Source organism: Bos taurus, chromosome 6, assembly GCF_002263795.3.
Source record: "Bos taurus isolate L1 Dominette 01449 registration number 42190680 breed Hereford chromosome 6, ARS-UCD2.0, whole genome shotgun sequence".
In the NCBI taxonomy this organism is placed as follows: domain Eukaryota; kingdom Metazoa; phylum Chordata; class Mammalia; order Artiodactyla; family Bovidae; genus Bos; species Bos taurus.
This window is the reverse complement of record NC_037333.1, coordinates 10,668,740-10,686,422: the sequence shown is the minus strand read 5'-3', so window position 1 is coordinate 10,686,422 and position 17,683 is coordinate 10,668,740. Positions and strand designations below refer to the sequence as shown.

General features: G+C 39.3%; 1 protein-coding gene across 1 annotated transcript in view; it reads right to left on the bottom strand.

Annotated features, from left to right (window-relative positions):
• Positions 1-17,683, bottom strand: part of NDST4 (N-deacetylase and N-sulfotransferase 4) — a 277,966-nt gene that overhangs the window by 112,706 nt on the left and 147,577 nt on the right. The window contains exon 4 of the mRNA NM_001192673.1: positions 1,016-1,201. Within this exon, the coding sequence (NP_001179602.1) occupies positions 1,016-1,201 (186 nt within the window). The remainder of the gene's footprint in view (positions 1-1,015; positions 1,202-17,683) is intronic.

The window sequence follows — 17,683 nt, the reverse complement described above, 5'->3', positions numbered from 1 at the left end:
TACCTTTAGTTGCATTTTCAATAGATCTATTAAATCTGAGGCTTCTTTAGGTCCTCTAGTACCAATTTACAATAAAAAAATTAAAGTTTTATATTTAATGAATGTTAAGTGTTATCTCTGTTAACATGCGTGCTATTATTCTTTGGTTTTAGATACTTATTGGGTGGAAAGATAGATAGGCAGATGATTCTAGTAGTAACCTGAATAATGGGTTGAAAAGGTGTAAATATTTAAAGGAGGGAGAAGAGTTGTAAACCTTTCCTATGATCTTGGCAACCAGTGATGAGAACATGACCTAAGGCATTGGATGTGGGGATGGATGTTTTAAGATGAGCTATTTTATCACGAAGCAAAATAAGACAATTTTTTTCATTCTCATGAATAATTATAAATTCCCATCTGATATACTTTTGGTTTTATTTTCATTTATAGGAACATATGCATCATCCTTCCATCAAATTGTTATTTTTCAGTTAATATATTTGAAAATAAAATATATACCTTCATTTTTATAATATGCTAGGAAGAAAACAATGAAAAACTGCTATCCTAAGATATTCTCCAGTGTCTGAAACTGAAAATAAACTGAGTGGATAAATTTAGCTCTTGGATACTACTTGTTAGATTCTGTCTGTTGATAGTGTAGTGATTTGAGAGGTGTTTTCTTGATTTACGAACCTACATTCTGCCTAGAAAACTCTAAATAGAACCAGCCAAACAAATGGACCTAGAGAAACTCTCCAGAAGTATAAGGTCCATAGACAAATCCAGAAACTGCAGGGGATGACCTACATGAAACCTGCTTCCAACATTTTGAGCTTGTCTCGAATTTGCCAAAACTACCCCACAGCTTAAGAAGCAAGTCTATAGCCAAGCAGTGTATTAATGTGTGACCATCATGGTGTGCAAGGGATTTATGATACTCATGTAAACGAGTTTTTTGGAAGTTAGATTTTGTCTTCATTCCACATGTAGGTACTGAGAGCCTTTGATACACACAACAATACATGCTCACCATGATGCTATTGTGAATGAAGCCCTTTCGGTATCGTGCAGGTTTCAAATGCGGATACTCTTCAGTGCTGGTGACCTGAATACCCCAGACCTTCTTCCAAGCTGCATACAGCTGAATATGAACTGGGTAGACCCCTGAGTGATGTGGTGCCACTGCATAGCCCATGTTGATAGGTATTCCATGTTCCTAAAAGAAAGCCAGAATAACATCATATGCCATGTGGTCAGTTGAATTTAATTAAAATCATTTCCACAAATACCTATTTAGGATATATTGAATTCTATGAGAAGGATGAAATACATAAAAACTAATAGGATGGCATTTTTGTCTTTCAGTAACTCATGATCTTATGATAATCGTAGTAAATTCGTTGGGCATGTTGCTCAGTCATGTCCGACTATTTGCAAACCCATGAACTGTAGCCTGCCGAATTTCTCTCTCCGTGGAATTTTCCAGGCAAGAATATTGGAGTAGGTTGCCATTTCCTACTCCAGTGGATCTTCCTGACCCAAGGACTGAAACTGTATCTCCTGAATTAGCAGACAGGTTCTTTGTCAGCTGGGATGCTAAGATTAATTCTGAATTTTGAATACAGAAAGTTTGGGAGGAAGATAGGAAGAGGACATGGCCCTTCCTCAGAAAAGAACAACAACAAAAAAATGGCATGTGTGTAAGTTGCCCAACTAAGAGATGAATAGTACAATGTAGGGTGTGTGTCTATGATGTTGAAGACAACCAAAAAGGTAAGTACGTACAATAATGTGATGAGCTTTTACTGTTAACATCAGGGATTGGGAATTAATGTATTTGAATGGCATAGACAAGGAAGCTCTGTGATCATGGAGGATCGTGACTGCTCTATGTCTTAGGAAGCAGGATATGGTGACACATTCGAAGATGAACCAGAAGTGAGGAAGATGTGAATTAAGCCTGTGCATTACAAAGCTATTGTGATGGTACCGTTTAGAGGGAACGTGAGGACCTAACCTAGATTGTTGGTGGTCAGATTAAAAGCCTACGAAAAAATGCCATATGAGAGTCAGTGATGTTGTGGATACAGTGGGTAAAGGAAAAGTGAAGATTGGTTTTAGATCTTAGCAGCTCAGTTTATTTTTATAAAACCTACTGTTTACTATGAGATGCTTCTCTTGGGTAAACAGTGAACTCTAAAGGAAAGAAGGATAAATTTAAAACAGTAATAGGAGAAAATTGTAGAAGGATGGTATTACATTGTAAACTACATGATATCGACCTGTAGTCTTCTAATTTCTGCTTCTTTGTATTTCTCCCTTTAAATGCTTATCTGCTTTATAAAGACGCCTTGAAGGCTTGGATCTCATCAATTGAGGGTATAGATGACAATATTCAGTAATACATGAAGGCTGACTGAATCAAAAAACAGAACACAAAAAAAGTGTTGACTTGACAATTGCCACATATATTTTCTATTATATGATACACAGAGCAGGGAAAGAATTCAGTCTGGCATAATAAGCAAGTAGTGAATGGATCACGTGTCTACAATGCCTAAGTCAATGCCACATTCAGTTCAGAAGATAGGCCCTAAACAAGTCTTCATTCTTCCTTTCACAGTCTGGCCCTCACTGTACAGCCAGATTCACCTCTCTTTCACTAGGAGTATGTGTTTTCCAACATCTATTACAATAAATGGCTCCATAGAAAAACTGAATTATGAAATCAATGCTGTAAAATGAGCTGGAGTCTTTGGCTAGGTACTGAGGAAAATTCATTTCTTTGTGTATGCAGAAGAAAAATACTTCTTCCAGGAGCTTATGTTTTCAATATAAAGTAAGGTTGGCAAAGTCCAGTTATAAATATGCTAGGAAACTACCAAAAGGAAAAGGTAACTACTTTTATGCTGACACTCACTGGGGAACATGTACTGGGAAAAGCCTTAGATCTCTCTGGTTAGTTCCACGTTGCTCAGTGAATGGTCCCAAAGCCTTCTGAGGATCAGTATCATGCAGCAGTCAAAATGTGAATGAGCTGGGTATGACATACAGATAAAGTTTCTCATGAGAGAAGTCTAAGATCAAGTGTGTTCAAATCTCTCTGTCTGGTGAATAGGAGTTGTGTAACTGGTGCAGAGAGAAGTAGTTCTGATTTACAAAAAAAGGGGTGACAACCTGTTATATTCTTATTATTCTTTCAAGTGATTCATATGGTTTTGTATTAGTCTTGTTCCATGATTAAAAGAATAACAAAGTCAACAACGCATGAATTCTAACATCTTTACCAATCACTTTGTTAGTCCTCATTTGTATCACTTCTAGTAGCACAGCTGGTAAAGAATCCGCCTGCAATGCAGGAGACACTGGTTCAGTTCCTGTGTCGGGAAGATCTGATCCACTCCAGTATTCTTGGGCTTCCCCTGTGGCTCAGCTGGTAAAGAATCCGCCCACAATGAGGGAGACCTGGATTCAATCCCTGGGTTGGGAAGATCCCCTGGAGAAGGGAAAGGCTACCCACTCCAATATTCTCCCCTGGAGAATTCCATGGACTGTAGAGTCCATGTGGTCGCAAAGAGTCGGACACAACTGAGCAACTTTCACTTTCACTTCAATACTTTATTCCAAATTTTGGGCTCAGAACACTAGATAAGTATGTGAATCTTCTAGAAGCAAAGAGATAGAAAATAAAATCATGAAAGAATTGAAATATTAAACATCTATCTATTCAGCAAAAAAAAAAAAAAGGCATTTCACTTTTGACAGGTAGTAAAATGAATTGTAGAACTTTCATGAAAAAAATTAGAAGGTAAAAAGCAATTGATTTGGTGAGTAGGAAGGAAGGGACAGTAAAAGGATTTTATTATATCTATTGATTTCTGGGGGCTTAATGTTCTACTGCTCATAAAGTCATCTTATCACACTGACAACTGGAGCTCAATCAAAATACTAAATCACACTAGATAATTATGGGTTTATACTTTTTCCATCTAAATGATAACACAAAATGAAAAGTAATTCCCTAGTAACTCTTTTTTCTGTTATCAAGGGGCTTGCTGTAGAAACCTTCATTCTTTACTGTCTAGAGCTTAAAATATACTTCACAGTGACTTGGTCAACTAAAAAGTGAACTAAATATATTTTCACAAGATCACAAAAATTTTAAAATTTGAAATATTTTCTAATGTGAATATAGGAAACATTTGAGATTACAAAATTAGAAATATAAATGACAGAGTAAATTATTTTATATTATTTATTAAAACCATGTCTTTTAAAGGATCTAGGAGTTCTATGATATCATAATATGACATGGCATCACAAATAATGATTGGGAGCTTAACTTGATCTAATTTTACATTTATGTTAAATTCCCAGTTGACTTGAAAATGAGATAATGGGGTAATTTATAGACCATTAAAAAAGAGGGTCATCAGTTTTCAAAAACTAGAATAAAATAAAATACATTTAGCACCAAACACCTAACAGTAATGGACATGATCTCATTTAACTTCATTAGTCCTTCCTACTGATCATATCTGCTTGTAACTGCTTAGTATCTGATATTTATGAAGTTTTTTTACATTCATGTCTAGCATTATCCTCATAATTTCCCTGTAAGGTAGCCTGGATGTTATCACATATGGAAACTGAGGCTCAGGGAAGGCAAATAACTTGGTCATGTTTACAAATGTCAGAGCTAGAATTGTACCCAAGTCCTCTAAATTCATTGCTTCTGCTTTTCTACTCAGTTACTACTACTGTGACCCTCTCTCCCCACTCCCAGGTAATGACTAGAAGCACTTTACTGACAATAGGGAACTGATTTTAATATAAATATATTTCTGAATCAGAACTCCTACCACTATTTTTACTTGGAAGGGTTATAAAGCAAAATTATACACTTCCGAAACTCTGCAGCTATCATTTTTGATGCAAACAAGTTTCAGTCAACCAGAAGTACTTAGAAAAGATGTCAGAAGGCAGTAGGTGGGCAGATGCTAAAGCCTGGCAGCTCCTGGCTCCTGTTGCTGGTATGGAAGATCCTTTCTGAAGCAGAATTTGGTGCCCATTTGCAGGGGAGCAGTGAAAACTTATACTTCTGTCAGAGCTCCAGTAGCAACTTTAGAAACAATTGCTCCCCTAGGGAGCCAGTTCTGTCTGGCTCTGCAAGTCCCAGAGGAGGAGTACAGCCTAGAATCTGCTCCATCAGCCTTTCCAAAGTTTTGGAAGTACTTGAATCTTGAATAGCTGAATAAAAATTCTCTTTGTTTAAAAAAGCTCCAAATGGCTTCTGCTTCTGTCATGGAAATCTGACTGATACAGGTGGTCTTTCCCCTTTCTAATAAATAGAAAAGGTTTAAGGGGTTCAGGTGAGATGTCAGTGGCTTGAATTCTAGGAAAACTGAGGAGAGAGTTTGCCAAAGTACTGCATGGTTTATCTTCAAGAAAATTCATTAATACACGAGAAACATTTATTTGTCTAGCTGGTTACTATCATATATTACTATTAATTCCTGGGCTTCCCTGCTGGCTCAATGGTAAAGAATCAGCCTTCCAAGGCAGGAGGTGCAAGTCTGGTCCCTGGGTCAGGAAGATCCCCTGGAAGAGGGCATGGCAACCTACTCCAGTACTCTTGCTTGGGAAATCTCATAGACAGAGGAGCCTGGTGGGCTATAGCCCATAGAGTCTCAAAAGAATCAGATACAACTTAGCAACTGAACAACAAAAGCATTAAATCTTATGTTGATCAGCCAGTGATTAGTGTACAGAGAAAATAATTAGGAGACTAGTCTTGAGGCAGGAAATAGATGGGCCCCAGGCTGAACAGTTTCTCCCCTGTGGACAAAATCTCTGTAATAGCAGAAACTCTATAAAAGCAGGATGCTGGACGAGGCTGGGCCCTGCCCAAATAAGAGATAAAAGACCACATAATCCTCATTCTTGAAGTCAAGGGGACCTCCTGGATTACACATGTGCAGAAAGGCTCCTTGGAGGTAAAAAAGGGAGGGAGTATCACCTCATGATAAGTGATGTCAACTATCCATATGCCTCTTCATTAGAATCCATCTTGGTTAAGACCTAAGTACACACATGGGAGTTTCCTGAGATATACCAAATATAGACTCAGAATCAGGCAAATCAAAATGATTGGTCAAAGGAAACCTGGAAGAAATGCCCCATAAAAGTGATTCAAACCACCACAAGGGTGTGACTCGGTCTCTGAGCCTGCCTCTGTGCCTGTCCACAAATAACTGTTCTCTTTTCATTCTAATAAGCACTTTACTTGTTTCAGTACCTTCAGTCTTTGCGGGAAGTCTCTTCTGCAAAGCTGATGAGTCAGGGCTGTGTCACTGACCACTGGACTTGTGGCTAGATGCCCTCACCACCTAAACCTGACCTTAATGTTTGGCCAGAACTGACACCCTGAGTTATACCACTGCAGGCTGAGGCCACCAGACTGACTGACATGCGATCAGTCTTAAGTAATAAATGTCAAAGATCAACTCATGGTGAAACCATATCATAACAAGAGAAGGTGAATCAATTGCATTGAAATAACATTGCCTAATGTATTAATGTTGACGACTTACAAGCACCTTTGTGCCAGCATGTAAAGGAATACCCCTTCATAAGATAACCACATCCTAATATGTGGGCCAAAAGATCTGCAGGCACAACACAAGAGCTAGAAAGAACAATTCTGTGGTCAATCATCGGTAGGTACTTTTTAGAAGACCTGGCACACCATAGAGAGTCAGAGGAGAAAAGGAGAAAAACGCGAGTTGGGAGATCTGGATTCATGGACATACCAGAGACATTCCCTAGATCAATCACAATAGCTGAAGAGAAACCTGAACAATAGATGGAGGTCCTGATACAGAGAGGAGAAGAGTCAGACAAAAGGCATTTTTCCCTGTTATTATGAAACCAGACCTAACACATTTTAGGATGGTTTAATATGCCCACTCCTAGCAGCATGCTTGTTTTATAAATATTTTTTAAAGAAAATAGCAAATAAAAATTTGTATTAAACAAATTCATCACATATATTTAATAAATGAATATAGAAGAAAAATAAATGAAATGATGATTGCATAAATGAATACACGTGTAAAGCATAAATGAATATACTCATAGTAAAGAGACAATGCATTTAACAATACCCTTTTGAACTTAAATTATTGATTTGTCCTCCTAATTACACAACTTCTAGGGAGTGACACTAGTGCCCAAGAAAACAGATCTCATTATCTATTTTTCCTTTTAATAAGGACTTGGAATCACATTGTCAACTTTGAGAATGAGTCTAGGGTCATTGATTTTGCACTGTGTTTTGGGTACTGAGATTGTCTTCTGTTTTCATAAGTGATAAAAGCAATGGCTGCATGACCCTGGAAATTGGCTGGGTCAGTCCTGACACTTTTTGGAGCGAAGCCTAGTAAATGGTGACAAATCTCTGGAGAGCTCTGTGTTACAAATGGATTTTTCTTTTGAAAAAGAAATAGCACAGCAATGGCATTGCTTCTATAGTGTGAAATTTCCAATTCTAAGTGAGCTATTTTGAGCAATTGAGACACATCTCTTTAGTATTCTTGACCTGCTAAAGATCTACTTAGCTGCTTAAAGATGACTAACAGGAAAACTAAGTAAGTCTTCATTCACACTGTATAAAATGTAGTTGATTAGGCACTTTCACTGCTAACTTTTTGTGCTCAGAATTCCCACTTTATTGCTAATTATTCAACATCTATTTATTATTTATTATTATGTATTAGAGCCATTTTAGTTACAGAGGATATAGCAATGAGCAAATATAAATCTCTGCCAGCAGGAAGCTTATATTTTAGTGGGGTAAGAACAAGATCATAAACAACATTACAGTTGGTAAAGTGTATATTATATTAGGGTTGCCAAGGTGGTGCTAGGCTAAAGAAACTGCCTGCCAATGCAAGATACATAAGAGATGTGAGTTCAGTCCCTGGGTTGGGAAGATCCCCTACGGGAAGGCATGGCAAGCCACTCCAGTATTCTCCACCCATGGACAGAGGAGCCTGGCAGGCTACAGTCCATAGGGCCTCGAAGAGCTGGACATGATTGAAGCAACTTACTACACACAGAGCATAAATATTATATTAGAAGGAGCTAAGAGCTTCCCTGGTAGCTCAAATGGTAAAGAATCCACCTGCAGGCAGGAGACCTGAGTTCAATCTCTGGGTTGGGAAGATGCCCTGGAGGAGGGCACGGCAACCCACTCTAGTATTTTTGCCTGGAGAATCCCATAGACAGAAGAGTCTGGCAGGCTACAGTCCATAGCACTGCTAAGAGTCAGGCATGACTGAACAGCTAAGCACAAGAGCTGTGGAGATAAAACACAGCAGAGAAATGAAGAGGAAACAAAGGGTATGGGTGGCAACATTATAATAAATAGATCATTCACTGAGGGTCTCATGAAGAAGGTAGTATTTTGAGTCCAGGTCTAAAGTTGTGAGAGATTAAGCCATACAGATAACTTGGGGAAGATCATTCCAGGCAGAGGGGACAGTACATGCGTACATTGCTCTGAGTTGAAAGCCCATCAGGTATTTTTGAGGAAGAATAAGAACTCAATTATATTTGGAACAGCGTGAGCAAAGGGGGAGAGTAGCAAGAGGTGATGTCAAGAGGCCTCACTGCTGCAAGTTCTTTACTGAACAACTCCAGGGGGCACCATTCACATTGAATATGCTTTTACAGAAGTTGCATGACACAGTATCAATGACAAGAAGGAATGGGTGCAGAGCATGTAAGTCCTTAATATGCCTCAATAAGGATGGTGATGTTTATTTACCTTGAATGAGAGGAGGAGTTACTGGGAACGTTTGAGAGATAGATTAATCTAGACTATCATTAAAAACAAAATTCTTCGGGCTGCTATGTTGAGTTGACTGAAAGGAAGTAAGGAGGCAGGTAAGAACCAGTTAGTATGTTTGTATAATAAGTGAGAGATAAGGATAGCGTGGAATGGGGTGGGGACAATGTAACTAGTGAGAAGTAATTTTTATTCTGGATATATTGTGAAAGTGTAGCCAAGGAAATTGTGATAGATTGAATGTGAAACATGAGAGAAGGTGCTCAACTAGAAGGATGGAATTGCCATCAAATAAGACTGCAAAGTTTAAAAATCAAACAGGTTAGGGGGAGAAAGACAGGACACATGTTTGGGATTAGACATTCAATTGGATGTACCAGGTAGGAAGTCAGTCAAATAAATACATCTAGTGTTTAGAGGAGTTCCACTGGAGACCTAAATTTGGTGAGGTAGCAACATATAGATTTTATTTAAAGTTATAAAACTCACTAAGATCACCAACAGAATGAGCATGCCGACAGAAGAGGAGGCCTAGGGTAAATCTTTGGGACAAATTAACATCAAGAAAGTGGAGAAAATAGAATAAGTCCAGGAAATACACTCAGAAAGACTACTGCAAGCGAGACGGGAGGGACATCAGGAATTTACAATGAGAACTAAGAACTGCCCATTGGGTTTAACACTCAGTGCTGTTTAGGGAACCTGAAAAGAGAAGACCTTATGGAGTGGTGAGGAGCAAGCAAGCCAGAGTGGATTTAAGAGAGAATAAGGGAGCTGAAATGGCGACAGTGAGTATAACAAAGATTTTAAGAAGTTTTGCTAAAATGAAGGATCAAGAAATGGTGCAGGAGTTGGAGGGAGAAATGACATAAGCACTGGATTTTCTGAAGATGAGAAAAATAACTGCATGTTTATAGAAAGGTAAATGCTTTAGAAAAGTGGGAATTGCCTGAGTTATGTGTATACAGATGCATACACACACACATATATATAATACACATATACAATTATATTACATATATGTATATATAATGTGTGTGTGTGTATATATATATAATGTATATTTCACCTTCAAGACCCTGGGAGGAAGGTAGTGATAATCCAGGTGCAGAGAAAAGGTTAGGGAAGCTTACTGACCTCGCGCAGCTGGTGTGGGTCTGGACCTGGGCTGAGAGGCCAGAGCCTGCACTCCTGGTCACAAAGGTGCCGAGTGGGGGCATGGGGTTTGGCTGTACCTGAAGCCTGGGGTCCCCAGGGCTGTGTGGGCAGTTGAGCAGCTGGGCCCGGTGGCTTTAGTGCTTGGTGTCCAAGGGCATGATCATTTTCCACAAGGCTCACTGAGGCAGTCGGCCGCAACCTGTGTGTAGGTGTCCTCCCGGTGGAAGCTAGCCTCCAGCAGGGTGTCCACTTGCGTCTCCTTGAATTTGGTGGTGATGTCTGAGTACCTGGACTTCGCCAGCTTCTCTGGGAGTGAGGTTGCAGTAGGGCAAGGATGCTCCTGTCTTCAGCAGGCAGAAGGCATGGTCCATAATGAAACAGAACTGGTGTGTGTTGCTAGGTCCCCTGAGATGGTGGGTACATGTTGCACGGGATCCCATCAAAGTGACTGGCAGAGTAGGTGCCACCTTCGCCCACTGGTTTTTCAAGGTAAGCATCTTTGCAGGGCGGCCACTGGACCCAGTCCAAGAGCCAGGAAGATCTGGAAGATGCTGTGCCTGCCCTCAATGAGGCAGTGGCATGCATGCAGGTAGGGATCTCCCAGCACTGGGTGATTGACTCACCCAGGATCTGCAGGTCCGACACATCACAGGCCACAGGCACTGCCCACCACACGGGGATGAACTCCCGCCAGCTGAAATGTGGGGGCTCGTAGCAGAGGCTCTTGAATGGAGGGCTGGATCCAGAGCCCCACAAGCTCCTGATGCCAGACCACAGTGTATATTTAAGTCACTGTTAACACAGTTTATGGTAATAAGTGATATATCTATATATTCAGAAAACTGTACTAAATAATTATCACCACCAGAGTCACTAGCTATGATGACTATTACAATCTTTACGTTTGTTTTCTGTCTAGACAGGTTCACATGTTGCAGATGAAAATCAAACCTATATTTCCATTTTGCTATCCTCACATTGAAGTAGTAGCTGTAGTGATGGGGCCAAGTAGAAGTTCCCTTTCAACTGATTGATATATATTTTTTTTCAGTGAAATAAGAAGCTTATCAGTTGAGAGTGAGGATGGGGCAAGATGTGTATATTTTACAGTAAGAGAAGGTATGAAAGAGTGGTCCAGGGGAATAAGGCTGTGAACAAAGTCGCTACTTAACTTCTGGGCAGCGCTGAGGATCTACGTGAGGTCTGCAGTCCTCGTAAAGTGAGAACTGTCCAGTGTTAGTCCCAGCCACATTCACTTTCAGGGGTACGGGTATGGACTAGGTAGAGATTTGGATTTAAACTGAGTTGAGACTTTGCGAGGGAGTTTGATGAACCAAGAAGTGTAAAGGAGTTCAGGGAGGATTCAAGGGAATGGTTATGGTGATTGATTATTGAGCAAAGCTGAATAAAGAGGAAAGCAAAGACCTGTGAAGGGTTAGGGGTAGCAAAGATGTGTTATCAGGTTATCTCCAGAAATGCCAGGACTGCCTGTTAGTACCTTTCTATTAGTTATTGCCTCTGTTGCATGTCAAGATCTAGTTCTAGAAGTAACTTAGTGACAAGAGAAATGATACTGGATATTAAATATTTAGAACATGTAACAGTGTTTTTAACCTGGAAGAAATAACACTAGAGAATCTTTGTAAATGTGTTGAGTGATATGGAAACAACAATAGCATTATCCATCCCATTATGATATCATTTCCACAGTTACTATAAGCAGAAATGAGAAAAAGAAAGTACTCAAAATAATTCTGTTTAATGCAAATCACAGAATTTTCACATGTTCATTTGTAATTTTATCTCAAGTAAATAATATAACTAATTTACCTTGCCGTATATATCTATTCTTAGCACCTCAAGTATCTATGCACAGCATGTATTAAATAAAGAAAATCAGGGTGGTTCCTGCTCCACCTGGGCAATCCTATTTCCACAAAAACTGGGTAACTCCAAGCTGCCACAAGTACTGGGAAAGCACCTCTAGTCATTCTTGGACTTTGTTTCTTATTCAGAGTGCCTGCTTCTCATTTCACTGCTCCTCCTGAAACACTCTGCAGCAGGAAGGCCTATGTCAGACATCAGAAGTGCTACTGCACATCTTAAGTTTGGTTCTTCTTGGCTATGCTCTTGCTCTGTGTGAGAATGAGAAGGAGGGGATATAAGTCCTGATTGAGATGCCACATTCTCTAGAGTCCTTCTGGCCCCTGATGTGGAGCAGCTGGTTAGTTCTGCTTGTTGGACTGGCAACTACTGAGAGATCAAGCCCTGAGCCTTTGGAGTGGGAACACTGACTCCAAGACCCTAGACTACCAGAGAACTAACCCTGCTGCTGCTGCTGAGTCGCTTCAGTTGTGTCCGACTCTGTGCAACCCCGATGGCAGCCCTAGGGAGTATCAAATAATGAGAATTCACACAAAAGAACCACTTGAATAAAGACCCAGCATCACCCAACCACCAGTAGCACCCTGTTCAGGACACCTCATCCAAACAACAAACAAAACAAAAATACAAACCCAATCATCAGCAGACAGGATTACCACCTCACTCAGCCTTGCCCATCAGAGGAAAAGCAAACAAACAAAAACTTAGCACAAATCTCACCCTATAAAAAACTTACACAAACCACTGGACCAACCTTAGGAGGGCAAAAACCAAAAGGAAGAAAGAATTCAACCTTGAAGTCTGGAAAAAGGAGAACTCAAACACAATAAGTTAAAAAAATAATGAAAAGGCATAGAAATACTACATAAATGAAGGAACAAACTAGAAACACTGAAATCCAAATAACTGAAGAGTAAATAGGCAAGCTACCTGAAAAAGAATTCAGAATAATGATAGTAAAGATGATAGAAAACCTTGAAAACAAAATGGAGAAAATGCAAAAATCAATTAACAAAGAACTAGAAGAATTAAACAATAAACATACAGAGACAAACAACACAATTACTGAAATTAAAAATACTGTCGAAGGAATCAGTAGCAGAATACCTAAGCAGAAGAACAAATCAGTGAGCTGGAAGATAAAATGGTGGAAATAACTTTTGAAGAGCAGAATAAAGTAAAAAGAATGAGAAGAACTGAGGATAGTTTCAGAGATCTCTGGGACAATATCAAACACACCAACATTTGAATTATAGGGGTCCCAGAAGAAGAAGAGAAAAAGAAAGGGTATGAGAAAATTTTTAAAGAGATTATAGATGAACATTTCCCCAACACAGAAAAGGAAATAGTCAATCAAGTCCAAGAGGCACAAAGAGTCCCATACAGGATAAACCCAAGGAGAAACACACCAAGACACATACTAATCAACCTAACCAAGACTAAGCACAAAGAAAGAATACTAAAAGCAGAAAAGGAGAATCAACAAGTAACATACAAGGGAAACCCAATATGCTTAACAGCTGATCTTTCAGCAGAAACTCTGCAGGCCAGAAGGGAATGGTAGGATATATTTAAAGTACTGAAAGGGAAAAATCTACAACCAAGATTACCGTACCCATCAAGGATCTCATTCAAAATTGATGGAGAAATAAAAAGCTTTTCAGAAAATCAAAAGTTAAGAGAATTCAGTACCACCAAACCAGCTTTACAATAAATGTTAAAGGGATCTATATAGTCAAGAAATACAAGAGAAGAAAAAGATCTACAAAATCAACCCCAAACAATTAAGAAAATAACAATAGGAACATATATATCAATAATTATTTTAAATGTAAATGGATTAAAGCTCCAACAAAAAGAACAGACTGGCTAATTGGATACAAAAACAAGACCATATATATGCTGTCTACAAGAAACCCACTTCAGACCTCAAGACACATATTGGCTGAAAGTGAGAGGATGGAAAAATATATTCCATGCAAATGCAAAGGAAAGAAAGCTCAAGTAACAATTTTAAGATCAAACAAAATAGATCTTAAAGATTACAAGAGATAAAGAAGGACACTACATAATGATCAAGGGATCAATCCAAGAGGAAGACATAACAATTGTAAATATCTATGCAAAATCACTGCAGATGTGACTGCAGCCATGAGATTAAAAGATGCTTGCTCCTTGGAATAAAAGTTATGACCAACCTAAACAGCATATTAAAAAGCAGAGACATTACTTTGCCAACAAAGATTTGTCTAGCCAAAGCTATGGTTTTTCCAGTAGTCATGTTTGGATGTGAGAGTTGAACTATAAAGAAAGCTGAGCACTGAAGAATAGATGCTTTTGTACTGTGGTGTTGGAGAAGACTCTTGAGAGTCCCTTGGACTGCAGGGAGATCCAACCAGTCCATCCTAAAGGAGATCAGCCCTTAGTGTTCACTGGAAGGACTGATGCTGCGGCTGAAACTCCAATACTTTGGCCACTTCATGCGAAGAGTTGACTCATTTGAAAAGACTCTGATGCTGGGAAAGACTGATTGCGTGAGGAGAAGGGGATGACAGAGGATGAGATGGTTGGATGGCATTACTGACTCAATGGACATGAGTTTGGGTAGACTCTGGAGTTGATGATGGACAGGGAGGCCTGGCGTGCTGTAGTCCATGGGGTTGCAGAGGGTCAGACACAACTGAGTGACTGAACTGAACTGATGCACCCAACATAGGAGCACCTCAATACATAAGACAAACACTGACAGACATAAAAGGAGAAACCGACAGTAACATAGTAATAGTAGGAGACTTTCACACCCCACTCACACCAATGGACATATCATCAAAACAGAAAGTTAATAAGGAAACAAAAGTCTTCAATGATACATTAGATGAAATGGATCTCACTGATATCCTGAGGACATTCCATTCAAATTCAGAAGAATACATCTTCTTCTCAAGTGCACATGGAACATTTTCCAGGATAGACCACATCTTGGGTCACAAATGAAATCTCAGTAAATTTAAGAAAATTGAAATCATATCAAGTATCTATTCTGACTACAATGCTATGAGATTAGATATCAATTACAAGAAAAAAAAACTATAAGAAAAACAAACACATGGAGATTAAACAACATGTTTCTAAATAACCAACAGGTTACTGAAGAAATCAAAAGGGATATCAAAAAATTTCTAGAAACAAATGACAATGAAAACATGACAACTCAAAACCTATGGGATGCAGCAAGAGCAGGTCTAAGAGGGAAGTTTACAGCGATACAATCCTACCTCAAGAAACAAGAAAAAACATCAAATAGAAACCTAACTTTACACCTTACACAACTGGAAAGAGAACACCCCCCCCCAAAAAAAAATTAGTAGAATGAAAGAAATCATAAAGATCTGAGCAGAAATAAATGAAAAAGAAATGAAACAAACAATAGTAAAGATTAATAAAACTATAAGTTGGTTCTTTGAAAATATAAACAAAATTGATAAACCTTTAGCCAGACTTACAAAGCAAAAAGGAGAGACGAATCAAATCAGTAAAATTAGAAATGACAAAGGAGAGATAACAATATATAATGCAGAAATACAAAGGATTAAGAGACAGTTATGAACAATGGGCTTCCCTGGTGGCTCAACTGGTGAAGAATCCACCTGCAATGCAGGAGACCTGGGTTTGGGAAGATTTGGGAAGACCTTCCCTGGGTTGGGAAGATTTCCTGGAGAAGGGAAATGCTACCTACTCCAGTATTCTGGCCTGGAGAACTCCATGGACTATTCCATGGGGTCACAAAGAGTCAGACCCGACTGAGCAATTTTAACTTTCACTTCCATTATGAACAACTATATGGCAATGAAATGGATAACCTGGAAGAAATGGAAAGGTTCTTAGAAAAGTTAAATCTTCCAAGACTGAACCAGAAAGAAATAGAAATTATGAACAACCCAATCACAAGCACTGAAATTGAAGCTGTGATTAAAAAAAAAAAAAAAGTCTCCCATAAAACGAAAACCCAGGACCAGATAGCTTCTCAGGAGAATTCTATCAAACATTTAGAGAAGAGCTAATGTCTATCCTTCTAAAACTCTTTCAAAAATTGCACTTCCAAACTCATTCTATGAGGCCGCCATCACCCTGATCCAAAAATCAGGCCAAGACAACACAAAAAATGAAAACTACAGGCCAATATCACTGATGAACATAAATACAAATATCCTCAACAAAATTTTAGGAAACAGAATTGAGCAACACATCCAAAAGTTCATACACTATGACTACTGCTGCTGCTGCTGCTAAGTCGCTTCAGTTGTGTCCGACTCTGTGCCAACCCATAGATGGCAGCCCACCAGGCTTCCCCGTCCCTGGGATTCTCCAGGCAAGAACACTGGAGTGGGTTGCCAAGTTGGGCTTATTCCAGGGATGCAAGGATTCTTCAATATATGTAAATCAATCAGTGTGATATACCATATTAACAAATTTAAAGATAAAAATCATATGATCATCTGAACAGATGCAGAAAAAGCCTTTAACAAAATTCAGCATCCATTTATGTTTAAAACTCTTCAAAAAATGGGCATAGGAGGAACCTACCTCAACACAGTAAAGGCCATATATGATAAGCCTACAGCAAACATTATTCTCAATGGTGAAAAACTGAAAGCATTCCCCCTAAGATCAGGAACAAGACAAGGGTGTCCACTTTCACCACTATTATTCAACATAGTTCTGGAAGTCCTAATACAATAATCAGGGAAGAAAAAGAAATAAAAGGAATCTGGATCAGAAAAGAAGTAAAGCTCTCACTGTTTGCAGATGACATGATACTGTATATCAGATAAGATCAGATCAGATCAGTCACTCAGTCCTGTCGGACTCTTTGCGACCCCATGAATTGCAGCATGCCAGGCTTCCCTGTCCATCACCAACTCCCGGAGTTCACTCAGACTCACGTCCATCGAGTCAGTGATGCCATCCAGCCATCTCATCCTCTGTCGTCCCCTTCTCCTCCTGCCCCCAATCCCTCCCAGCATCAGAGTCTTTTCCAATGAGTCAACTCTTAGCATGAGGTGGCCAAAGTACTGGAGTTCAGCTTTAGCATCATTCCTTCCAAAGAAATCCCAGGGCTGATCTCCTTCAGAATGGACTGGTTGGATCTCCTTGCAGTCCAAGGGACTCTCAAGAGTCTTCTCCAACACCACAGTTCAAAAGCATCAATTCTTTGGCACTCAGCCTTCTTCACAGTCCAACTCTCACATCCATACATGACCACAGGAAAAACAGCCTTGACTAGACGAACCTTTGTTGGCAAAGTAATGTCTCTGCTTTTGAATATGCTGTCTAGGTTGGTCATAACTTTTTTTCCAAGGAGTAAGCATCTTTTAATTTCATGGCTGCAGTCACCATCTGTAGTGATTTTGGAGCCCAGAAAAATAGTCTGACACTGTTTCCACTGTTTCTCCATCTGTTTCCCAAGAAGTGATAGGGCTGGATGCCATGATCTTTGTTTTCTGAATGTTGAGCTTTAAGCCAACTTTTACACTCTCCACTTTCACTTTCATCAAGAGGCTTTTTAGTTCCTCTTCACTTTCTGCCATAAGGATGGTGTCATCTGCATATCTGAGGTGATTGATATTTCTCCTGGCAATCTGGATTCCAGCTTGTGCTTCTTCCAGCCCAGCGTTTCTCATGATGTACTCTGCATATAAGTTAAATAAACAGGGTGAAAATATACAGCCTTGACGAACTCCTTTTCCTATTTGGAACCAGTCTGTTGTTCCATGTCCAGTTCTAACTGTTACTTCCTGACCTGCA